Genomic DNA, 20,673 nt, shown 5'->3' with positions numbered 1-20,673 from the left:
TGGGGAGGAAAAGGAAGCAGTGGTTGAGAGGGAGTGTGAGGGAGGTTGTCTGGCATTAGCAATGATCTCTGACACGTAAGTGGCTTCCCAACTGTTAACACTGAAATTTCATATAGCAGCACATTTGTTGCACTTTTCTGATGTGTCAATTACACATCAAGTTTCAAAAAGAGCTTTTTTTAATTGTGAGGACTAATATATGTTCAATTTTGTGATTATTACACCTGCCCTTCTGTTTTCAGAGTAAAAATTTCAATATGCCATACTATGTCAATTTGAAGAATCACTAATCATAAGCTGAAGTATTAGTTTATTTATGACCAAAAAAAGAAAACAGAAAAACATTGCTAAATAAACTATGACTAAACGATGAAGCCTTTAAACGAGTCTTGTACCTTCATGGAGACTATTTTAGAACCACTGCCTTTCCACTGCAAGGTACCTAAAGAATGGTCTAATTGACTGGAAATATTTCAACTATTTTTTTCCTATTAATGTTACTTCATTTACAATTCAAAGATTCTGTGAACTATGAGACCTTAGAGATCATCTATATATATTCCATGATTTTACAGGTGGGAATAATGAAGCCCAAGGATGCTGACTTGCTTAAAAAGGTAGCAAGAAGCAAAGCAGAGGCCTGATTCTAGTGCTCCCAGTTCCCAAAACAGTGGTTTTCCTGTTCAGACATAAGGAGCAGTGATAAAATTTCACTCTAGAAGGGATCTGATCAGCCTGAAACTCATAACAAATGAGAACTATAATTCTATAATTAAAAAAAAAAAAAAAGATTTGATCAAAGATTTAGCTTGGAGAAAACTGTCCCAGGTATTAATTTATATTTATTTTCTGGAGATGAACAAACTGTAAACTTTGTAAGTCTGCTCCAAAACATACTAGTAAAAATTATTAAAATTATTAATACCCTATGAGCAAAATAGATGTCTGGTATAATTTTGCAAAGGTCCACAATTAAAAAAAACAAACAAACAAACACAGACAATGATTTGAACAGACACTTAAAACCCAAAAGCTGCTAAAAGAACAATAAAGAAAATCATCTTTGGGGAATAAAGGTAATCCATTTGAGAAAGTTAAATTAGCAAATGATTTTTTCGAGAAAGGGAGCCATACTCCAATGCCCAGAACAAGTAAAGGTAACTCACCATTTTAAGGGAAATGACTAATAAGCAAGGTGATAATAAAGACATTTCAGTACATTGGATGTACTCCTATAATCAAAATTTAAGTACCAGTGTATTTATTATACAGGGTGAGGCAAAAGTAGGTTTACAGTTGTTCGTATGGAAAATAATAATAATACATGAATAAACTGTTCTCATGTACTCATAACTGTAAACCTATTTTTGTGCCACCCTGCACTATTTTATAGTTTATATTATTTTACCACACCATTTCATTTGATCCTTATGATAAATTTGAATTTTCAGAGTAACTAATATTATTCTCTTCATAAAAAAGAAGAAACTGATGGTCAGATATTGTATGTTAAATGATCTGCCTAGAGTTACAATGTTCATGAGAGATATAGAACTTGAATCCAGATGTCCTGGTTTCACACTATATTTATCTCTAGCTGTTACCTCACCATAGGTATAAATAGGGACTCAATAATATGAATCTGTTTACCCACATCTCTGGAAAATGTACTACTACAAACTTTAGAGGTGATGCAGAATATGGTGCTTTAACTTTATAAACTATAAAACTGTTAACTCCAGGACCATTTTCTATAAACCTCACCTTTACATCAAAGCAAGGCTTGAAGAGTTTGTCCTTGGACAGAAATTTTGATGGTGTATCCAGGTGTAATGAGGGCTCCTTCTGGGGTGGCTGTCCCGCTGGGGAAACTGGCACCTGCTGGGCATGTTGTGAGATCACAGCATGGAAAGCTTTACTCTGAAAGCGGTTCATATCTAAAGGAGTAACGGCTGTTTTTCTGTGAGTTTCCAGGTGTATGGCAGGATGCTCCAGAGCATCTGAATTTAGATTTGCCCCTTTTGCTCTTTCAGTTTCCAAACTTTGCTCTGGAGATTTAAAAAGAAAAGAAACAAAAAATTATAGACTTCCACACAAGATGGAGGCCTAGACAGACATGCTGAGTCTCTCTCCCTCCACAACTACTTCAAAACTAGAGACAACCAAAAATTCCAGAAAATCGAGTTGCCTGAAGTCCAGCAAACAAATGTATAAAGAAGAAATACTCATCCAGACAAGTAGGAGGGGTGGAGCCAGGGTGGAGAAGATGTGCGGTGCTGTGGAGGCAGCAGTGGCACAGCTGCAGGTCAGTGGAAAATGCAGTCACATGTTTTAAATAATCAAGAGGGACACTTGGGGAGCATTCCCAGCACTATATCAGACCACTGAGTTCACGTTCCAGCGCCGGCGAGAATAAAGCCTCATCGCTTCTGACTGTGCAAACCAGTGGGCATTGGAGTGGAGGAAGAAACTGCTACTCTCAGCAGAGTCTGCTTGTTTAAAGTGCCCGCATGGTCCTAGAATGCCCGCAGACCCCCCTACTCCAGGAATGACAGCCAGGGCAACAGCCAGAGAGGCGCCAGTCCCATACGGGAAGTGAGAGAAGCGCCTTGAAAAGGGGCGAGTGCTGAGCAAGCAGCATTGTTCCCTCTCAGACCACCCCCCCCACAAACAGTGCCATAACGTGGTGAAACAGGTTGCCCTGTACTGACGAATCCCTAAGGTTCTGCCTCTTACAGTGTAACAGGTGCGACAGCTCTACCTAAGTAAGACACAGAGGCAAACAAACACAGGAGCCTGTCAAAATGAGAAAACTGAGAAGTATGGCCCAAAAGAGGTAACAGACTCAAGGTTCCAGTGGGAGAACTAAGTGACAAGGAGACAGCCAAACTAACAGACGTAGAGTTCAAAATACTGGTGATAAGTATGCTCACAGGCTTGACAGATATGCTTAAGTATGGCAAACGTGCAAGGGAAGAAGTGAAGGCTATGCTAAATGAAACAAAGGAAAATCCACAAAAACCAATGGTGAAGGGAAGGAAACCGGGGTTCAAATCGATGATTTGGAACATAATGAAGAAAAAAACAGTCAACCAGTACAGAATGAGGAAACAAGAATTTAAAAAAGGAGGAGAGGCTTAGGAACCTCTGGGACAACTCTTAAATGTGTCAACATCCGAATCATAGAGGTGCCAGAAGGAGAAGAAGAGGAGCAAGAAATTGAAAGCTTATGTAAGAAAACAATGAAGGAAAACCTCCCAAATTAGGCGACGGAAATAGACATACAAGTCCAGGAAGCGCAGAGTGCCAAACAAGCCAGACCCAAAGAGGACCACACCAAGACGCATCATAATTAAAATGCCAAAGGTTCAAGATAAAGAGAGAATCTTAAAAGCAGCAAGAGAAAAGCAGAGAGTTTCCTACAAAGGGGTGCCTATAAGACTGTCAGGTGATTTCTCAAAAGAAACTTTGCAGGCAAGAAGGAACTGGCAAGCAGTATTCAATGTGATGAGAAGCAAGGACCTATAACCAAGATGACTCTATCCAGCAAAGCTATCATTTAGAATGGAAGGGCAGATAAAGTGCTTCCTAGACAAGGTAAAGCTAAAGGACTTCATCTTCACCAAGCCATTATTCTATGAAATGTTAAAGGGAATTATTTAAGAAAAAGATCAAAACTATGAACATTAAAATGACAACAAACTCACAACTATCAACAACTGAATCTAAAAAATAAAAACAAAATCCAACTAAGCAAACCAGAACAGGAACAGAAACACAGGTATGGGGATCATTTGAAGGGTTATCAGCTGGGAAGGGGGAGAAATAGGGAAATGGTGCAGGGATTAAGATGCATAACTGTTTGGTACAAAATAGAAAGAGGGAAGTTAAGAATAATATAGGAAAGGGTGAAGCCAAAGAACTTATATGCACGACCCATGGACGTGAACTCAGGGGGGTGGGATTGCTGAAGGGAAGTGGGGGTACTGCACAGAGGGGAGCAAAAGGAAAAAAATTGGGACTACTATAACTATATAATAAAATATACTTAAAAATAAAGAAAAGAAACACATGTGAACCACAAATGATACCTTTTTTCTCCAAAGAGGTACATAAGTGAGGTTATCTTATTAATTTTCATGCGAATTCTCAAGTACACTATAAACCACAAAGTTATAGATTTACTTTCCAAGAAATAGACCAAATGATGTATTAAAGTATATTGAGACAGTCAAGCACATCAACTGAAACAAATAATGAAATTATATTTCCCATTTCAGTTTGCTGTAACCTGAAATATTCTCAATAAACTTCACAATTCACCAAAAATTACATAAACAAATGTCATCTTAGTCAACGGCAGTGTAAAAAGAAATTCCAATTTCATGTGTTCATAGTTAACTAGTCAAGTTTCTGGAAAGTCCTTAAGGCAATTTTAATATGACTGAAACATCACTTTGCCTCAGTTATAAAGCTTCCAGTCTGTCTGGGTAAGTAATGGCTCTGAGAGCTGTTTCCAAGCTGCTGAACTGTCCGTGAAGTTTGTCCAGGGATCCCACCATCTTACAAGAGGGGCTATGATGTCCTCCCACCCCTGCCTCCTACTTTTTTCCAATATTTAACAAAAATCACCTAAATGGCTACGGTATACCAGGCCCAACGCTAGACAATGGAAATACATAATGCCCAAGATGTGCATAGTCCTTGCTTTTCAGAGCTTACAGTTGAGTAGGGAGACATGAAAATAAACTAGAATTCTAACATTGGGATAAGAGCTATAAAAGGGATAATACAAGGTGTGATGGCAAGACAAAGGCCATACTTGGTGGGTCAAAAAGGCTGTGCAGGGAAAGTGACATCCAAGCTGAGGACAGAAAGATAAGAAGGGGGAAAAGGTAAGCATGTGTGGGCTAGAGAAAATATGCAAAAATTCAAAATGAGAGGAAGAGAGAACACTAATTACGTTGTGTGCCAGTATGAGCCACAGAAGGACACGTAAAAGGGATCCAAGTTCCCATCTTTAGACTTCAAACACTGAGCCCCTAGAATGCTCCTCTATTGTTTTGCATCCTCTAGCTTTCACATAGAGCTTACACTTGATAGTTCAGATATAAATTAAACATTTCTGCTCTGAACATATTTATTTTCCCATCCAATAATGAATATCCAACAGCGGCTCACTGTACCCAATGTGAGGAGTAGAAATCAACCTTTCCTAAAAACAAGCTTTGGCACACTGATATCCCAGAAACCATCAAATTGTAAAAACATGCATACATAAAAGAACAAAATAAAAATATTAACCTTCTTTAGTCGAATTTTCAATCAGAAAATGGCTTTCATTTGCTCTCTCTCCCATTCTAGCAGTCTCCAACAGCCAAGCTATAGTGACTGCTGGTAAATTCCACTTCTTGGAAGCTTCATATTTAGAACCACTTGGTTCTTGCAATATAAGATGTGTACTAGCAAACAGGCCTTTCTTTGCATTGGATTTGCGGACAAAGAATTCTTGAACGCTAAAAGTTGTATTTAAAGAAAAGCAAATCGTCAAACACACAATTAGCCATTAACAATGAAGACTCTAATACAACATTGTTAGAGTTCTAAGAAAATACTCGCTGATTAAAAGCCAGTTCTATACCTTAAAATAAGCTAATCCCCTTACAAATACTACTTGAGGGTAAAAATGTATTGCTACAATTAAACTTTTCTATAAAAACATAAGCAAATTAATTAAACTAGGCTTTCGAGAAATAACCAGAAAAATGTCCTCCTTAATTAGTCATCACCCACCCACCTGCCCTTTCCCCCCAAAAGGAGGCATGAACATCTAGGGGAGCAAAGAAAAGTGTATGAACAGCACATTATGTATTTTAGTCCGCTACAACTGTTCAAAGCACTTTCACATACAAGCTCATTTGGTCCTCTCAATATTTCTGAAATACCAATTATTTTACAAAGTATTATAAAGATACAACCTGGGAAAAGACAAAGAAATTAAGTGACTTGCTCAAGATTGCAGACTATTAAACAGAGAGAATGTGGAGGCAGAAACAGAAGTCCACCACTTGACTTTCTTTTATGACTTCTAGGTTTTCTCTTCAAATTCTCCACTTTTAAAATTTCTTTAACATTCTACATTTTCCCAGTTTTTCATGGTTTTATTTTTCACATTCATCCCACTCATCCATGAAGTCTGTTGTCATGTTAGTTATTTTCTAGATTTTCTACAATTTCATTTTTTTGGAAAGCTTTTTATTGCTTAGTATAATTCAAATACAGAACACAGCAAAAAAGGAAACATGCAATTTAATAATTAGAAGATGAAAACCTTATATCCACTACGCATGTCAGAAGATGGAATCTTGCCAGCCACTCCAGAACCTCTCCAATGTGCTGTCTCGGTTAAAACCCCCTTTCCATTCCCTCTTATTAGCTACTATTTGAATATTTGTGGTAATCATTTCCTTACCTTTCTTTATTTTTACCACACAGTGCATCCTTAAACATTACATTCAGTTCAGTTTTATGTCTTTTAGCTTCCATGTTCCCTCTTCTTTCCCAACGCCCTTAGGATCATTTATAACATAAAGTTATCTCATTCTGGATTTTGCTGATTGCATCACTGTGGCATAACTTAACATATTACCTTCCTGTCCTATTTGCTATAAATCAGTTGAATCCAGAAGCTTCATTGGATTCCGATTTCATTATTTAGGTAAGACTACTTCAAGGGGTGGTGCGTTCTTCATCAGGAAAAACAAAATGTCAGTTTTCCTCCATATTTTGTGACTTACTATTGATTTTCAATGCCTAGATTCCTTCATTCATCATTCCTCCTTTATTTATTGGAATACCTCTATAAAGGGAAACTTTGTCTTATCCACAATTATGGTACTCTGACACAGATACTATAGGAAAGGCAGGACATATACTTGATCCTTTCCCTTTATTTTCCAGCTCTCAAAATAATGGATTGGTTTCCTAGCTTCTTTCAAACATGACCAATTAGTTTAGTTTGTTTGGTGCCATTAAGAAATCATGATTGAAACATTATTTGATGTGTTTGAATCCACTGCCACAATCCTCCCTAGTAGTCTTTGATAATGTATTTGCTATCTGTTCTAACAAAAATGTTCCAGACTCACTGGTACCTTTGCTGCCCCAGATGTGGAATTAATCATTTCTTTAAGATTTAGTTTCTTCTAATGGGAAATGGTATTTTAAGATCACAATCTGGGCACTAGTGTTCCCTGATACTACTGGGTTGATAATGACTTCTAAGCTTATAACTTCAAATTCAGCTTTGAACCAAGAATTATTAAAAACAGTTCTAAAATGTCCAGTTGACATGGTCTTATCACTTTCTATTTCTATTCTTCATTTCCAGTTTTTTGGACTTGATTAGAGAATAGTCTGCACTCTTTCTAAAAAGGTACGCTCACTGTTTGAGGGTAGATCTCTAGCTATGCTGCTTAAATCTATCCTTCCTTGTTTTCTATTTAACCTGAAGTACACGATGGGAATCAGTCTCCTACAAGTAATGCGTTTCTGTTGATTCCTCCTTACATCGTCTGTTGTTCATGAAGGACAGTCATGGTCTATCTGATACACACACATTTCACTGTGAACGGCACTCCTGATTTACAGGCTCTTTTCTTGTATAATGCCTTGATCTGAATCCAAACTTGCCTGACATTAAAATTGCAACTCCTCCTTTCTTTTTGTTTGCATTTACTTGACATACCCCCCCCCAGTCACTTTGTTTTATGTGCATCTCTTATTTAAAATAATTTTAAGTGGTATTTCATAATCTAATATAAAATAACTATCCTTTTAATGTAAAAGTTTAGTTCATTCACATTTACTGGTGTAAGAAATTTGTACTTCCTTTTAAAACAGCCACCATCTAATATTCACTTATGGTTAGTTTGGATTTTGGAAGCAACTGTTAAATTTTCTTCCCCCCAAAGTATTCATTATTCCCATTTAACATTTATATGTCTGGGTGAAAACCAGAGGAACAATGAATGTATACCGAAAAAGGATAAATCAACCATATGACACATGGAAGGAAATAATGCATAGATAAGCAATATTCAATAATGGTGTATGTGTCAGCTTTAAAGATTCCGTTTTCTGGTAGGGAAGCATTAATGTCTGTAGTCTTAACATCTGCCACCAGTCCCCTCTCCCTCTGAGCCATCACATGAATACATTACACACTACCCATAAATATTATAAAGTCACCCAGCCAAATTCTAGTTTGAATGCTCTGTAATAAGTCAAAACAAATAAAAATACATCAAGACAGCAGGCACACTACATACCTCGCTCCAAGGAGCTTTGCTAAGAATGTCAAAGATTCTTTTTCTGCTCCCACACACTGGCTGAATGAAATAACACAATCCTTTAAAGGAGTCATTCCTGCCATTACTGGGACTGGCCTGAAGAGAGGACTTGACTTTGGATCAATTAAAGTCTGATAGTCTATACAAGATACCTTTAAAAACAACAGAAACAATAACATCAACCTGAAATAACCAGCAGGTAACAATGGTTCAGTTACAATAGCAATAATTTTAGTTTAAATAAAAAGCAATTTTACTTTAAACTTGTGTATGCTCATTCTCAATACATTTCAATTTATAATATGTAAAGAAATATATACATCAATTCATTAAATATTATATTCTAAAATATTAAAGATATTAAAATCAGTAAAATTTCCATCACTGAAGTTACTGAATACTGAATCAAATTTATTTTCTTTCAATAATGTATTAGTTTATAATTTTTTCCTCTTAATGCTTAGAAAGTAAAAAAAAGAAAACAACCCCAACAACAAAAACCCAAAAGACAAACAAAACAAAAACAAAAACCCAACAGTGAAATTACCAGTGATATTGCAACAAGATGGGATAACACAAAAGTGCATGTCATGCTTTGGTTGTGAGAACAGAGAAAACTGAAATCGTATGAGATGACCTGAACTCAGTTTCTAACAAGAAACATTGCTAGTTTGGCCCCTAGAAAACAATCATCTCTACCAGGATCAGGACCAAGATGCTTGAATATTTTCATATTTTAGAATTTCCTTTGCTAATAGCAAAATCCAGACACTGCCCAGACCTGAACACCAATTTAACCTACATTGAACTGCCTAAGAAATAAACATTAATACTTTTAGCATTCATATATCTTTCAATTGTTGCAGTATTTTCTTACCAGCCATGTATTTGTAACAACTTCTCCCACCGTTGTTTCTACTTCAGACCCCAGCAGAGGAACCACAGTATAATCAGCAACGGTTCTGCTCTGCAAGGATACGATTTTTCCAGCATTTTCTCTTATAGCAGTTGCAATGTTAGACTCATTTTCATTACTAAAACCCAAAACAAGGAAATTCTTTTGGTTAAATAAACCTTCTTCAGTAACTGTAGAAGCATCAGGGAGGCAATGACTGACAGAAGACTGATTTTCTTCTTGCAGAGAAATATGAGTAGAATCACTGAAGGGCTCAACATGAGTGGTGTCATTAGAGGCCCCAACTTCAGACTTTGCAGCTTCAGCTGGAAGAGAAAAAGAATTGTTTTCTAACATAATTTATCTTAGTTATTATTCCTAGAAAGGATATTAAGGTGACATAGAGCCTGAGAATTGTGACCACGCTTAAAAACTAAGGCTTTAGTAAGTACACAATGCATCAAGGATATGAACCCCCGTGTTCTTCTGGGATACCAGGAGTGTTAGTATTGCCAACAGCAATCATGTTACTGTTCTAAGTGCTCCTAGCATAGTAGAAACTCTAATTAGTTGAAAATTATGAAGTTCTAATAACTTCATGGTTATGTCTTAGTTCCAAAACTGGTTTAGATAATTCACAATAGAGAATATATCAGTAACGAAAAAAACAGAAGTAACAGGCCTAAACAGTCAAGCCCTTTACATGGAAATAACTGGAAAAATGTAGTAAAAACTATGGTTACTTCTCTTTCAAAAATTCCTAATATGTTTCATATTGAAATTGGAGCTTCTTAGCTTCTATATAGATTTCTTAAGAGAACTGATCAAGGACTCAAGCAAATGGTCTTAACAACTTCGTTTTGAGATAAACTTGGCTAATAGATGGGCAGTAAAAGAAAAAAATAGCTATATAGAATAAGTGTCAATAACTACAGTCCCAAGTATGCAATAAACATGGTCAAATCAAGGCTAAAAGCTTAAGAGGTAAAAACAGTGTGTTCTTGAAAGCTCTAGTGGCTCCTGTCGGAAGGTAACACTTTATGGTAGGGATCAGCAAACTAGAGTCTAAGGGCAAAAATGGGCCCATAGCCTGTGGTTTAAGAATGATTTTTACATTTTAAAAAATGATTGTAAAAAGAGAACAAAATAAAATAGAATAGGTGACACAGACAGAATATGACTGACAAAGCCTACAACATTTACCATCTGGCTTTTTACAAAAAAAGGTTTTTCAAGCGCTACTTTACAGGATTCCAATAAGTCTGGACGCTATTCAATGATTCTTCACTTACTCATTTATACAGGCATTGTGCCTAAGTGTTTTACATGCATGTAATCAATGCTCATAATGCTATTAGGTACACCTATACCCTTTCTTGAAGAGAAATCTCAGGTTTTAAGAGGTTATATAACTTGCCTAAAGTCATAAAGTGGCAGAAATGATATGAACCGTCTGCCTAACTCTGAAGTCCATAACATTTTTTTAAAAATATGCTTTATTGATTTTGCTGTTACAGCTGTCCCAATTTCTCTTCCCTTTGTTCCCCTACACCTAGTGCCCCCCGCTTCCAGTTGTCCCCCCCTTAGTCCATGCCCATTGGTTGTGCATAGTTCTTCTCAACATCTTCCTATCTATTCCACTCCTTCCTACTAAACTTTTTAATTCCGCATCATCTCCCTCCCTTTTCCCCCTTCCCCCTCCCAGCTAACCTCCTGCCAGTATGTTCCCCACACCTATAATTCTTTTCCCACTCTCATTGCTATTTAGTTTGCCTTTATTCCTATTCCCTAGCTTCTGTTGTTGGTTGTTGTGATACAGTTTTCATTTTAATGTTCATAATTTTGACCCTCTTCCTCCTAAACAAGTGCCTTTAACATTTCATATAACAGTGGTTTGGATCCGATGAACTCCTTCAATTTTACTTTGTCTTGGAAGCACTTTCTCTGCCCTTCTATTCTGAATGACATCTTCGCTGGATAGAATAATCGTGGCTGTAGGTTTTTGCTTTTCATTACTTTGAATATTTCTTTCCAGTCCCTTCTTGCCTGCAGTGTTTGAGAAATCAGCTGATAGTCTAATTGGGACCCCTTTGTACATAATTCTCTTCCCTCTTGCTGCTTTTAAGATTCTCTTTATCCTTAATTTTTGACACTTTGCACTTTGATTGTAATGTGTCTTGGTGTGGTTCTCCCTGGGTTGTTTTGTTGGAACTCTTTGTGCTTCCTGGACCTGTAAGTCTATTGCCTTCCCTAAGTTAGGGAAGTTCTGCTTCATTATTTTTTCATATAATTTTTCAATTTCTAGTTCTTCTTCTGGCAACTCTATGATTCGGATGTTGGCCCGCTTATAGCTGTCCCATAGGTTTCTGAGCCTCACCACTGATTTCACATGTTTTTGTTCATTTCAGCAGGACTAGCCTTCATTCCTTCCCCATCTTGTTTAAAATCTGCTGTCAGGTCTGTAAACACTCATATAACCAAAGTTCTGAACTGTGCCTCAGATGATTTCCTATCTGATGATCCATTAGATCAGATATTTACTGGCTGGTCTGCTGTGTCACTGGGATCTCTATCATGATCTGTGCCATAGTGACAGTTTTGTGTTTACCTTTGCTTCCTGGGCGGGGCTGTCACACCTCCTACACTATAGGGGGCGGAACTCCATGCACTCTTTCAATACCGGGCGACCCTTCTCACTACACTGTGGCGTTTTGTGTGGGGGTGGGGGTCCAAGATGGATTCGTGCCGTTTATTCTCCACTGAGAGACTCGGAACTTCTTTCTCCATCCCTACCCCCTCAGGCTTTCACTATCCGAGGCAATGGGGGTCTGCCTTCCCCGGCATTGGAATCACAAGCTGATGGGTCTGGTCTGCAGCGGGGGTGTTCCCCAGGTGTTTCTTGCCTTTTTAAATATGGGTGTCTGTGCTTACCACCGTTCCACTGCTGTTGCCGCAGCTGCGGCAGCCAGCACAACTTGACCTCTCTGCCGCGGCTTTGCCCTCCTACACATCCGGACGAGCACTTCTTTATAACTTCATACGTTGGACTTCCATGTAGCTTTATTTTCTGGAACTTCTGGTTATTTCTGGTTTTGTGGTAGATGTATTCCTTCTTAGTTGTGGAGGGAGACAGAGCATGTCAGTCTAGGCCTCCGTCTTGGCCAGAAGTCTCCCATACATGTCCATAACATTGTTTTAATGGCCTCTTTTTATTTCTATTCTCTTCTCCAACAGACATTAATATTTTCATGTTTAAACTAATTACTGTCATACATAAGTAACATGTAATAAGGTATGTGTATACTTATTTCTACTTAAAGTATTTAAATTGTTCTTATCGACACTCTGAAGTATAGTTTTGTCTAGAGCATTAACTGATCAGAAGATTCTCTGACCCTCAGTTTCATACTATAATAAATAAAGAATAATATATTTGTAATTTATAGAGATATAGGAGGATGAGTAGCTTAGATGGAAATAAAGATGACATGTTACCATAAAACTCTGCAAAGAGTTTTTATATAGCTATTCTTAATATAAAATGTAAAAACAAAATTTTTTTTGCATTATAATTGTCTCGCAATCACAGCTAGGGAAAAAAGAAAACTTTGATGTCTATACATTGCTGGTGAGGTGAGAAGAAAAAAGAAACCCAGTGGAATTTTTATACTACTCCTATAAAACAAACTAGAAATACCAAGTTCTTATAAACTACAAGTAAAACCCTTAAGTTATTAAGAAACTAAGAATAAATGAGCATGTTCTACAGCAGCTCTCTCCATTTATTTTAGAACCCCTTTTCAAACAGACTTCTTTCAGAAGCACGTGGACACTTCTTGATAAACCTATTATTAAAAAATCTTTCTTGGATCACAAGTAGTTCTGCTTTAAGAAACTGTAAAATACTTGATTATATTCTTTATGAGGTGCTTGGGGATTCACTGAGATTTATTGTCACCAAATCCTCTGAAGTTCATTAGATCACTAGCTGCCTTAGAAAGGAAGATTTGAGAAACTAATCGCCTTTCTCCACTAAGTGCCTTTGCTGAAGGATAGTATATAAAACTGCTCCCAATCTGTGGCTTCTTTATACCAGAACATCCTAGAAAGTTAGGATGATCTGATATGATGCACTATTAAAGCATAACAAGTGGTCTAAAAAAAACACAATTTTTCAGTGCACCATGAACAGAAAGTGTGAATAAAAAGAGAAAAACTAAATTCCCTTCTAGAAATATAGTAGGCTAAACATGCAAAACACTCTATGAAAAACTTGAAAAGATAGCACAAAATATTGAAGACATCCTTATAATCGCATAGCTGAGATTATAAGAAAGCAAGAGAAATCCTTAAGGGCTAAAAATGAAATCTTGGCAGTAACCTAGACCCTTAGAATTTAAGGCTATCACACGGAGGAACAGGTGTTAAGCCACTGGTGTCACATAAATTAGCAGCGGGGCAGAGTATATACCCTAAGAAAACAAACCCAGAAACACTAAAGGGAAATGCCTTCACTAAAAATGTAGAACAAAACCAATCAACTAACACCACCACAAATATATGCTGCAGGAGGAGATAAGCAGTACACTTGGTTTGGCTTTGGGTCAAGGGGAACGAACAGCTCTCCTGGGAATCTGTCATCACGAACAGATCCTCATATTAGGTAAAGGTATAAATGTACACATGTCTGATGATACAAAAATGTCCTGCCAATAAACTAACTCAGAGGTGTCCAGAGTTGGGAGATTCCTAGGCTCCCAACAGATTTCAACATGAATCTTTTCTGGAGGAACAAACCCTCATCCCAGTCTTCTTAGAATTCCCAGAGTCCTAATAAGAATGATAAATGTTACAAAACACATGAGGAAATCAGGTGTCACGAACAAGAACCAAGAGAACTTCCCTGCTCCTCCATTCAGATGCTGCAATTAGTTAAATGTGTTATAAGAAATAAAGGACAGACAACATGAATACAGAATAAGAGATGATTAAAAGAACTAGAACTTACAGAAACTGATGAAATTAGAAGGAAAGTTAAGTGACCTATAATACAGAGCTAATGGGACTTAAAGAATATAGAGAATGGGGGGGATAAGAAAAAAGAAAAATCACTAATCCTTGAATTCAGAAAGAATAGTGAATTATAAGAGGCATCAGCGATAACACTCTTAGACACAAAAAAGAAAAAATGTTAAGTCAGAGAAAAAAAGATTTTCTACGAAGAATGAGAATTAGACTGACATCTGACTTCTTATTCAGCAACCATGAAAACAAATGACAATAAAATATTTCCGAAGAGCTTAGACAAAGAACTATCTAGAACTGTATGTCTAGCAGAAATATCTTCTATGGAAAAGGGCAAAATAAAAAACATGAACAGGAACTAAAGGAATTCGTAAAAGATACATTTCAGGAAGAAAGAAAATGATTCCAGAAGAGAAGTTTCAGAAACAACAAGAAGTGGGGAGAAAAGAGCAAGCTAAACATGCTGGCAAATCAAAAAATATTGACCACATGGAACAATAGTGATGTCTAATTGTGACATTGAAAAAAAGATAATAAAAATATTAGATAAAATCACAAAAGCTGAGTGTATTAGTGAGTATATGAATATGTAGGGGATGCGGTCAGTAGTGATGTTAAAGTGTTATAAGTTCTTTTATTATTCAAGGAATATAAAATTCTGAATAACTAGATTTTAAGCCATGATGCTCATTAAAGTTCCAAGGGTAACCACTGGAAATATAAATAGTATACATAACTTCCAAATCAGTAGAGGGAAAAATATAAAGTTTAGAGTGGGATTTGAGGCAGGATGGGCAAGTTCAATCCATCCAAAAGGCAAAAGTGTTAAAAAACAAGGAAGCATAGAAAAATGGAACAAAGTACAAAATAAGGTGAGAAATTAACCAAAATATTTTACAACTAATAATAAACATAAATCAACCAAATTTACAGTTAAAAGAAAAAGTCAGCATACTAGATGCTGATCCACATGAGGTAGGGATAGCTATTATCAGTATCAGACAAGATCAATTTTAAGTTTAAAAATCATTACAAAAATAAGGATCACCATGCAATAAGACTTCAAGTTTCATAAAAAACCGATTTTGAAATTCTGACACATGCTTAAAGGTGAATCTTGAAGACGTTATGCTAAGTAAATGCAGCCAGCCACAAAAGGACAAATATTGTGTGACTCCATTTATATGAGCCATCAGAAATAGTCAAATTCATGAAAACAGAATGGTGGTTGCCAGGGAGTGGGTAGAGGGAAAAACAGGAAATTACTGTTTAACAGGTATAGTTTCAATTTGGAAAGATAAAATTCTGGAATGGATGGTATTGATGGTGGAGCAACAATATGAACCACTGAATTGTACATCTAAAATGGTTAAAATACTAAATTTTATGTTACACATATTTTACCATAATCTTTAAAGATTTAATACACAAGATATTCTATAGTAAAATTTAAATTAATGAGACTTAAGATCACTATTCAGCCCTGGATGGTATGGCTCATTGGATTTGAGTGTCGGCCTGTGAACCTAAAGGTCACTGGTTTGATTCCTGGTCAAGGCACATGCCTGAGTTGCAGGCCAGGCCCCTGGTTGGGGACATGTGAGAGGCAACTGATGGGTATATCTCTCGCACACTGGTGTTCCTCTCCTTCTCTTTCTCCCCCACTTCCCCTTTCTCTAAATAAATAAATAAAATCTTTAAAAAAACATTCCACTATTCCAATCTTATACACCTGCAAACAGTTCAAAAAATGCAATTTTAAGATATAAATTAGAAACTTCCGGCCAAGATTAGAGGCCTAGACTGACACGCTCCGTCTCCCTCCACAACTAAGAAGGACTACAACTACTGCAAAACCAGAAATAACCAGAAATTCCAGAAAATAAAGCTACACAGAAGTCCAATGTAGAAGTTATAAACAAGTGGTGCTTGTCCAGACGGGTAGGAGGGGCGAAGCTGGGGCAGAGAGCTCAAGCTGTGCTGGCGATGGCAGCTGCAGCAACAAGTGGTGGGACTGCAATAAGCAGACACCCGTATTTAAGGGGAGGCAAGAAGCACCCAGGGAGCACCCCGGCTGCAGATCAAACCCGTCAGCTTGCAAATCCAACGCCGGGGAAGGCAGACTCCCATTGCCTCAGACTGTGAGGGCTAAAGGGCGTGGGGACGAAAGAGGAGGCTCTCAGTCTCTCAGTGGAGAGTGAACGGCAGAAATCCACCTTGGACCCCCGCCCCCACACAAAGCGCCACAGTGTGGTGAGAAGGGTCACCCAGTAGTGAGGAGTGCACGGGGCTCCGCCCCCTATATAGGAGATGTGACAGCCCTGCCCGAGAAGGAAAGGTAAACAAACCTGTCATGGTGGCAGGGATAATGATAGAGATATCAATAATGCAGCTGACTAGAAAGCAAATACACGAATTAATGGTGGAACAGATAGATAATCTTTCTGAGGCTCAGTTCAGAGCTGTAGTTATAAGACAGCTTTACAGAAATAACAGCGGGACTTAAGATGGGGAAGGGATGAACAAAAACACATACGAAACAAGTCTTGAGGGAAAGAAAACCAGGGATCAAATCAACAAATTGGAACATAGGGAAGGAACAAACAGTCAACCAGCGCAGAAAGAGGAAACAAAAAGTGAGGAAAATGAGGAGAGGCTCAGAAACCCATAGGACAGTTATAAGCGGGCCAACATCCGAATCACAGAGTTGCCAGAAGGTGAAAAACTAGAAATGGAAAAATTATGTGAAAAAATAATGAAGCAGAACTTCCCGAACTTGGGGAAGGAAATAGACTTATAGGTCCAGGAAGCAGAGTTCCAAAAAAACTGGACCCAGGGAGAACGACACCAAGACACATTCCAATCAAAGTGTCAAAAATTAAAAATAAAGAGAATCTTAAAAGCAGCAAGAGAGAAGAGAATTACATACAAAGGGGTCTCAATTAGATTATCAGCTGATTTCTCAAAGGAGACTCTGCAGGCAAGAAGGGACTGGCAAGAAATATTCAAAGTAATGAAAAGCAAGAACCTACAACCACAATTACTCTATCCAGCGAAGATGTCATTCAGAAAAGAAGGGCAGAGAAAGTGCTTCCAGGACAAAGTAAAATTGAAGGAGTTCATTAGATCCAAACCACTGTTATATGAGATGTTAAAGGGACTTGTTTAGAAGGAGGATCAAAACTATGAACATTAAAATGAAAACTGTATCACAACAACCAACAACAGAAGCTAGGGAATCAAAACAAAGGCAAACTAAGTAGGCAATGAGAGTGGAAAAAGAACTATAGATATGGGGAACATATTGGGGGGAAGTCAGCTGAGAGGGGGAAGGGGGAAAGGGAGGGAGATGATGCAGGAATTAAGATGCATAGTAGGAGGGAGTGGAGTAGACAGGAAGACGTTGAAAAGAACTATATGCACAACCAATGGACATGGACTAAGGGAGGGGTACAACTGGAGGGAGGTGGGGGTCACTAGGTGGAGGGGAGAAGAGGGAAAGAAATTGGGACAACTGTAACAGCGTAATCAATAAAACATTAAAAAATATATAAATTAAAATATAAAAAAGAATAAACAACAGAAAGCAAGAAATTAGGAATAGTTTTAACAGCATGTCTAGGATCTTATGAATGTCATTATTTATTGAAAGACATTAAAAAAAGATAAAACTATACGATGTCATTCAATATTTATGGATAGGAAGATCTTTTCATTGTAAAGATATTAAATCTGCTCCAAATTATAAACTCAATACAATTCCAACTGATTTCGTGCAAACTGACAAACTAATTTAAAAAATTGTATAAAAGCAAAGTTGTAAGAAAAATTGAGCCATGTTTGTAAAGAAAACTGTAGTCTTTTCATCTCATATCAATACACATTACAAGACTATTATAATAACACAGTTTATCAGTATGGTATCTCAATGGAACAGAATGGAAAGCCTAAACACAGATCCTCACATAAAAGAAACTTAATGAATGACAGAGACAGCAGTGCTAATTGGTGGAGAAAGAATGGACTATTTAATAAAAAGTATTGAACACAAGTGATTATCCACATGGATAATATACAATTTGAATACTTCATATCAAATTAAAAAATCAACTCCACATGGAATGAAGACATGTGAAAAAGGAAAAATTTAAGACTTTTAAAATATATACATAAAGAATAACCTGACTGTGGTACTATGAGGCTCTTCTGCCTCAAAGCAGCTCAGGGTCTCCAGAGGCAAGCATGAACTGGACACCACGTGGTGGCGAAAAGTATGAAATCCACAAGTACCTAGACTTTTCAGAGCCAGGATGTGTGCTGCACAACAGTAGGGGATGCTACTCACACACACCACCTGTAAGTCTGCACCCATGGACAGAGTAACATGGCACCTCTGCTTGGGATGATAGTAGTCTTAGGTCCTGTATTTAAAATTCCTAGTGTTCTGTTCAGTAAAACTGTTCCATGATTAAATTATAATAGAAATAAAAGCAATGTACAAAGGAAAAGGAATAACTTCAAGACTCAGGGTAGAAAAACTTAACATAAAATAGAAAAGTACAACCACAAAAGAAGATTGAAAAATTTAACTACCTTAAAACATTATGGCCAAACAGCACTCAGAAAGATGTTCCACCTTATTAGCAATCAGTATGAAATTAAAACCACAGTAACCAAACTGGCAGAAACGGCAAACTTCACAAAACTAGTAAATGTTGAAAGCATGTGCAACAGGAATCCTTACTATTGTTCTAGTGTAAACTAGGACAAAGCAATTTGCATTATGTAAATACACATACCAATCATCAACCATGCCCACTCTAGAAGAATTCTTGCTCATGTGTAGAGACATGAATAAAACAATCTCAGTAGTACTGTTTGTATTGGCAAAGAAAATATAAAATAAAAACGTTCATAGATGGGGAAATGGAAAAATTACAGTGTGCTCATATAGCACTGTGGCATATTCATAACCAGTTACTTGGATCAGATGAGTATCTCTCACATTTCAGGGAGGGTGGCAAGAATCTACCATCTACCATTAATATAAGTTAAAATATACATAAAATGAAAGTATAAATATTGTTTACATAGATTGTAAACTATTAAAACATGGGGAGGGATTCACAGACATAGTATTCTTTTTTAAAGCTAGACAGTAGTATATAGTTACTAATATTTTTTACTTTTAATGTATTTTTTTATTGTTTTTCTATTACAGTTGTCCCATTTTTTCCCGTTGCGCTCCCCTGCCCCATCCACCTCCCCAGTCTCCCAGTCAATCCCCACCCTGTTGTCCATGTCCATGGGTCATTTATATGAATTCCTTGACTAGACCCTTCCCCTTCTTTCCCCTCTCCCCCCTCCTCTCTGGTCAGTATCACTCTGTTCCTTGTTTCCATGCCTCTGGTTCTATTGTGCTTGTTTGTTTTGTTCATTAGTTTCCTGTATTAGGTGAGATTAGAGGGTTATTTGTTTTTTGCCACATGACCAATTTCACTAAGCATAATACTCTCCAGTTCCATCCATGGAAAAAGGTAGGAGTTTCTTCTTTCTTTCTGTTGCATAGTACTCCATTGTGTAAATGTACCAGTTTTTTGATCCACTCATCCAGTGATGGGCACTTAGGCTGTTTCCAGTACTCGACTATTGTAAATAGTACTGCTATGAACATAGGGGTGCACAGGTTCTTTTGAATTGGTGTTTCAGGATTCTTAGGGTATAATCCTAGTACTGGAAATGCTGGATCAAAAGGCAGTTCCTTTTTTAGTTTGAGGAAATTCCATACTGTTTTCCATAGTGGCTGCACCAGTCTGCATTCCCACCAACAGTGCACTAAAGTTCCCTTTCCTCGGCAGCACCTGTTGTTTGTTGATTTGTTGATGATGGCCATTGTGAGGTGGCATCTCATTATGGTTTTTATTTTCATCTCTCTGATGGCTAATGATGTTGCGCATTCTTTCATATGCCTATGGACCCTCTGTATGTCCTCCTTGGAAAAGTGTCTGTTCATATCCTTTGCCCATTTTTTACTGGATTCTGTCTTCTTGGTGTTGAGTAATACAAGTTCTTTATATATTTTGGAGATCAAACACTTTCGATATATTAAATATTTCACAATTAAAAAAAAAAAAAAAAAGAAAAGAAAGGCTGCTCACTACTCTTCACTGGCAATTTCCCTACCACACCAAGAATACCTACTGAGGTGGTAGTCTACAGTGCAGCACTGTATGCACTAAAGATCACAGTGCCTAGTAAGAGACATTTGTTACAAGGTTCAAATATTGTAAAATAGCAAGGATGTAAAGTACAACATAGGAAATACAAAGCCAATAATATTGTAATAACTATGTATGGTGCCAGGTGGGTACTTGGAAGATTGGGGGTTCATTGTGTAAAGTA

The 20,673-nt window shown here is 37.3% G+C and overlaps 1 protein-coding gene across 2 annotated transcripts in view; it reads right to left on the bottom strand.

Moving 5' to 3' along the window:
* The window catches only part of TOPBP1 (DNA topoisomerase II binding protein 1), a 58,954-nt gene that overhangs the window by 21,863 nt on the left and 16,418 nt on the right, over positions 1–20,673 (bottom strand). For both annotated transcript variants that reach the window (XM_090284327.1, XM_090284328.1), the window contains exons 11-14: positions 9,229–9,572; positions 8,331–8,503; positions 5,305–5,516; positions 1,765–2,048 (exon numbers count right to left, since the gene is read on the bottom strand). In XM_090284327.1, coding sequence (XP_090140453.1) covers positions 1,765–2,048; positions 5,305–5,516; positions 8,331–8,503; positions 9,229–9,572 — 1,013 coding nt within the window. The remainder of the gene's footprint in view (positions 1–1,764; positions 2,049–5,304; positions 5,517–8,330; positions 8,504–9,228; positions 9,573–20,673) is intronic.

This window comes from Furipterus horrens, unplaced genomic scaffold, assembly GCF_987537825.1.
Source record: "Furipterus horrens unplaced genomic scaffold, mFurHor1.1.pri manual_scaffold_7, whole genome shotgun sequence".
Classification (NCBI taxonomy): domain Eukaryota; kingdom Metazoa; phylum Chordata; class Mammalia; order Chiroptera; family Furipteridae; genus Furipterus; species Furipterus horrens.
The sequence above is the reverse complement of the archived record's forward strand: the minus strand, read 5'-3'. Positions and strand labels throughout refer to the sequence as shown.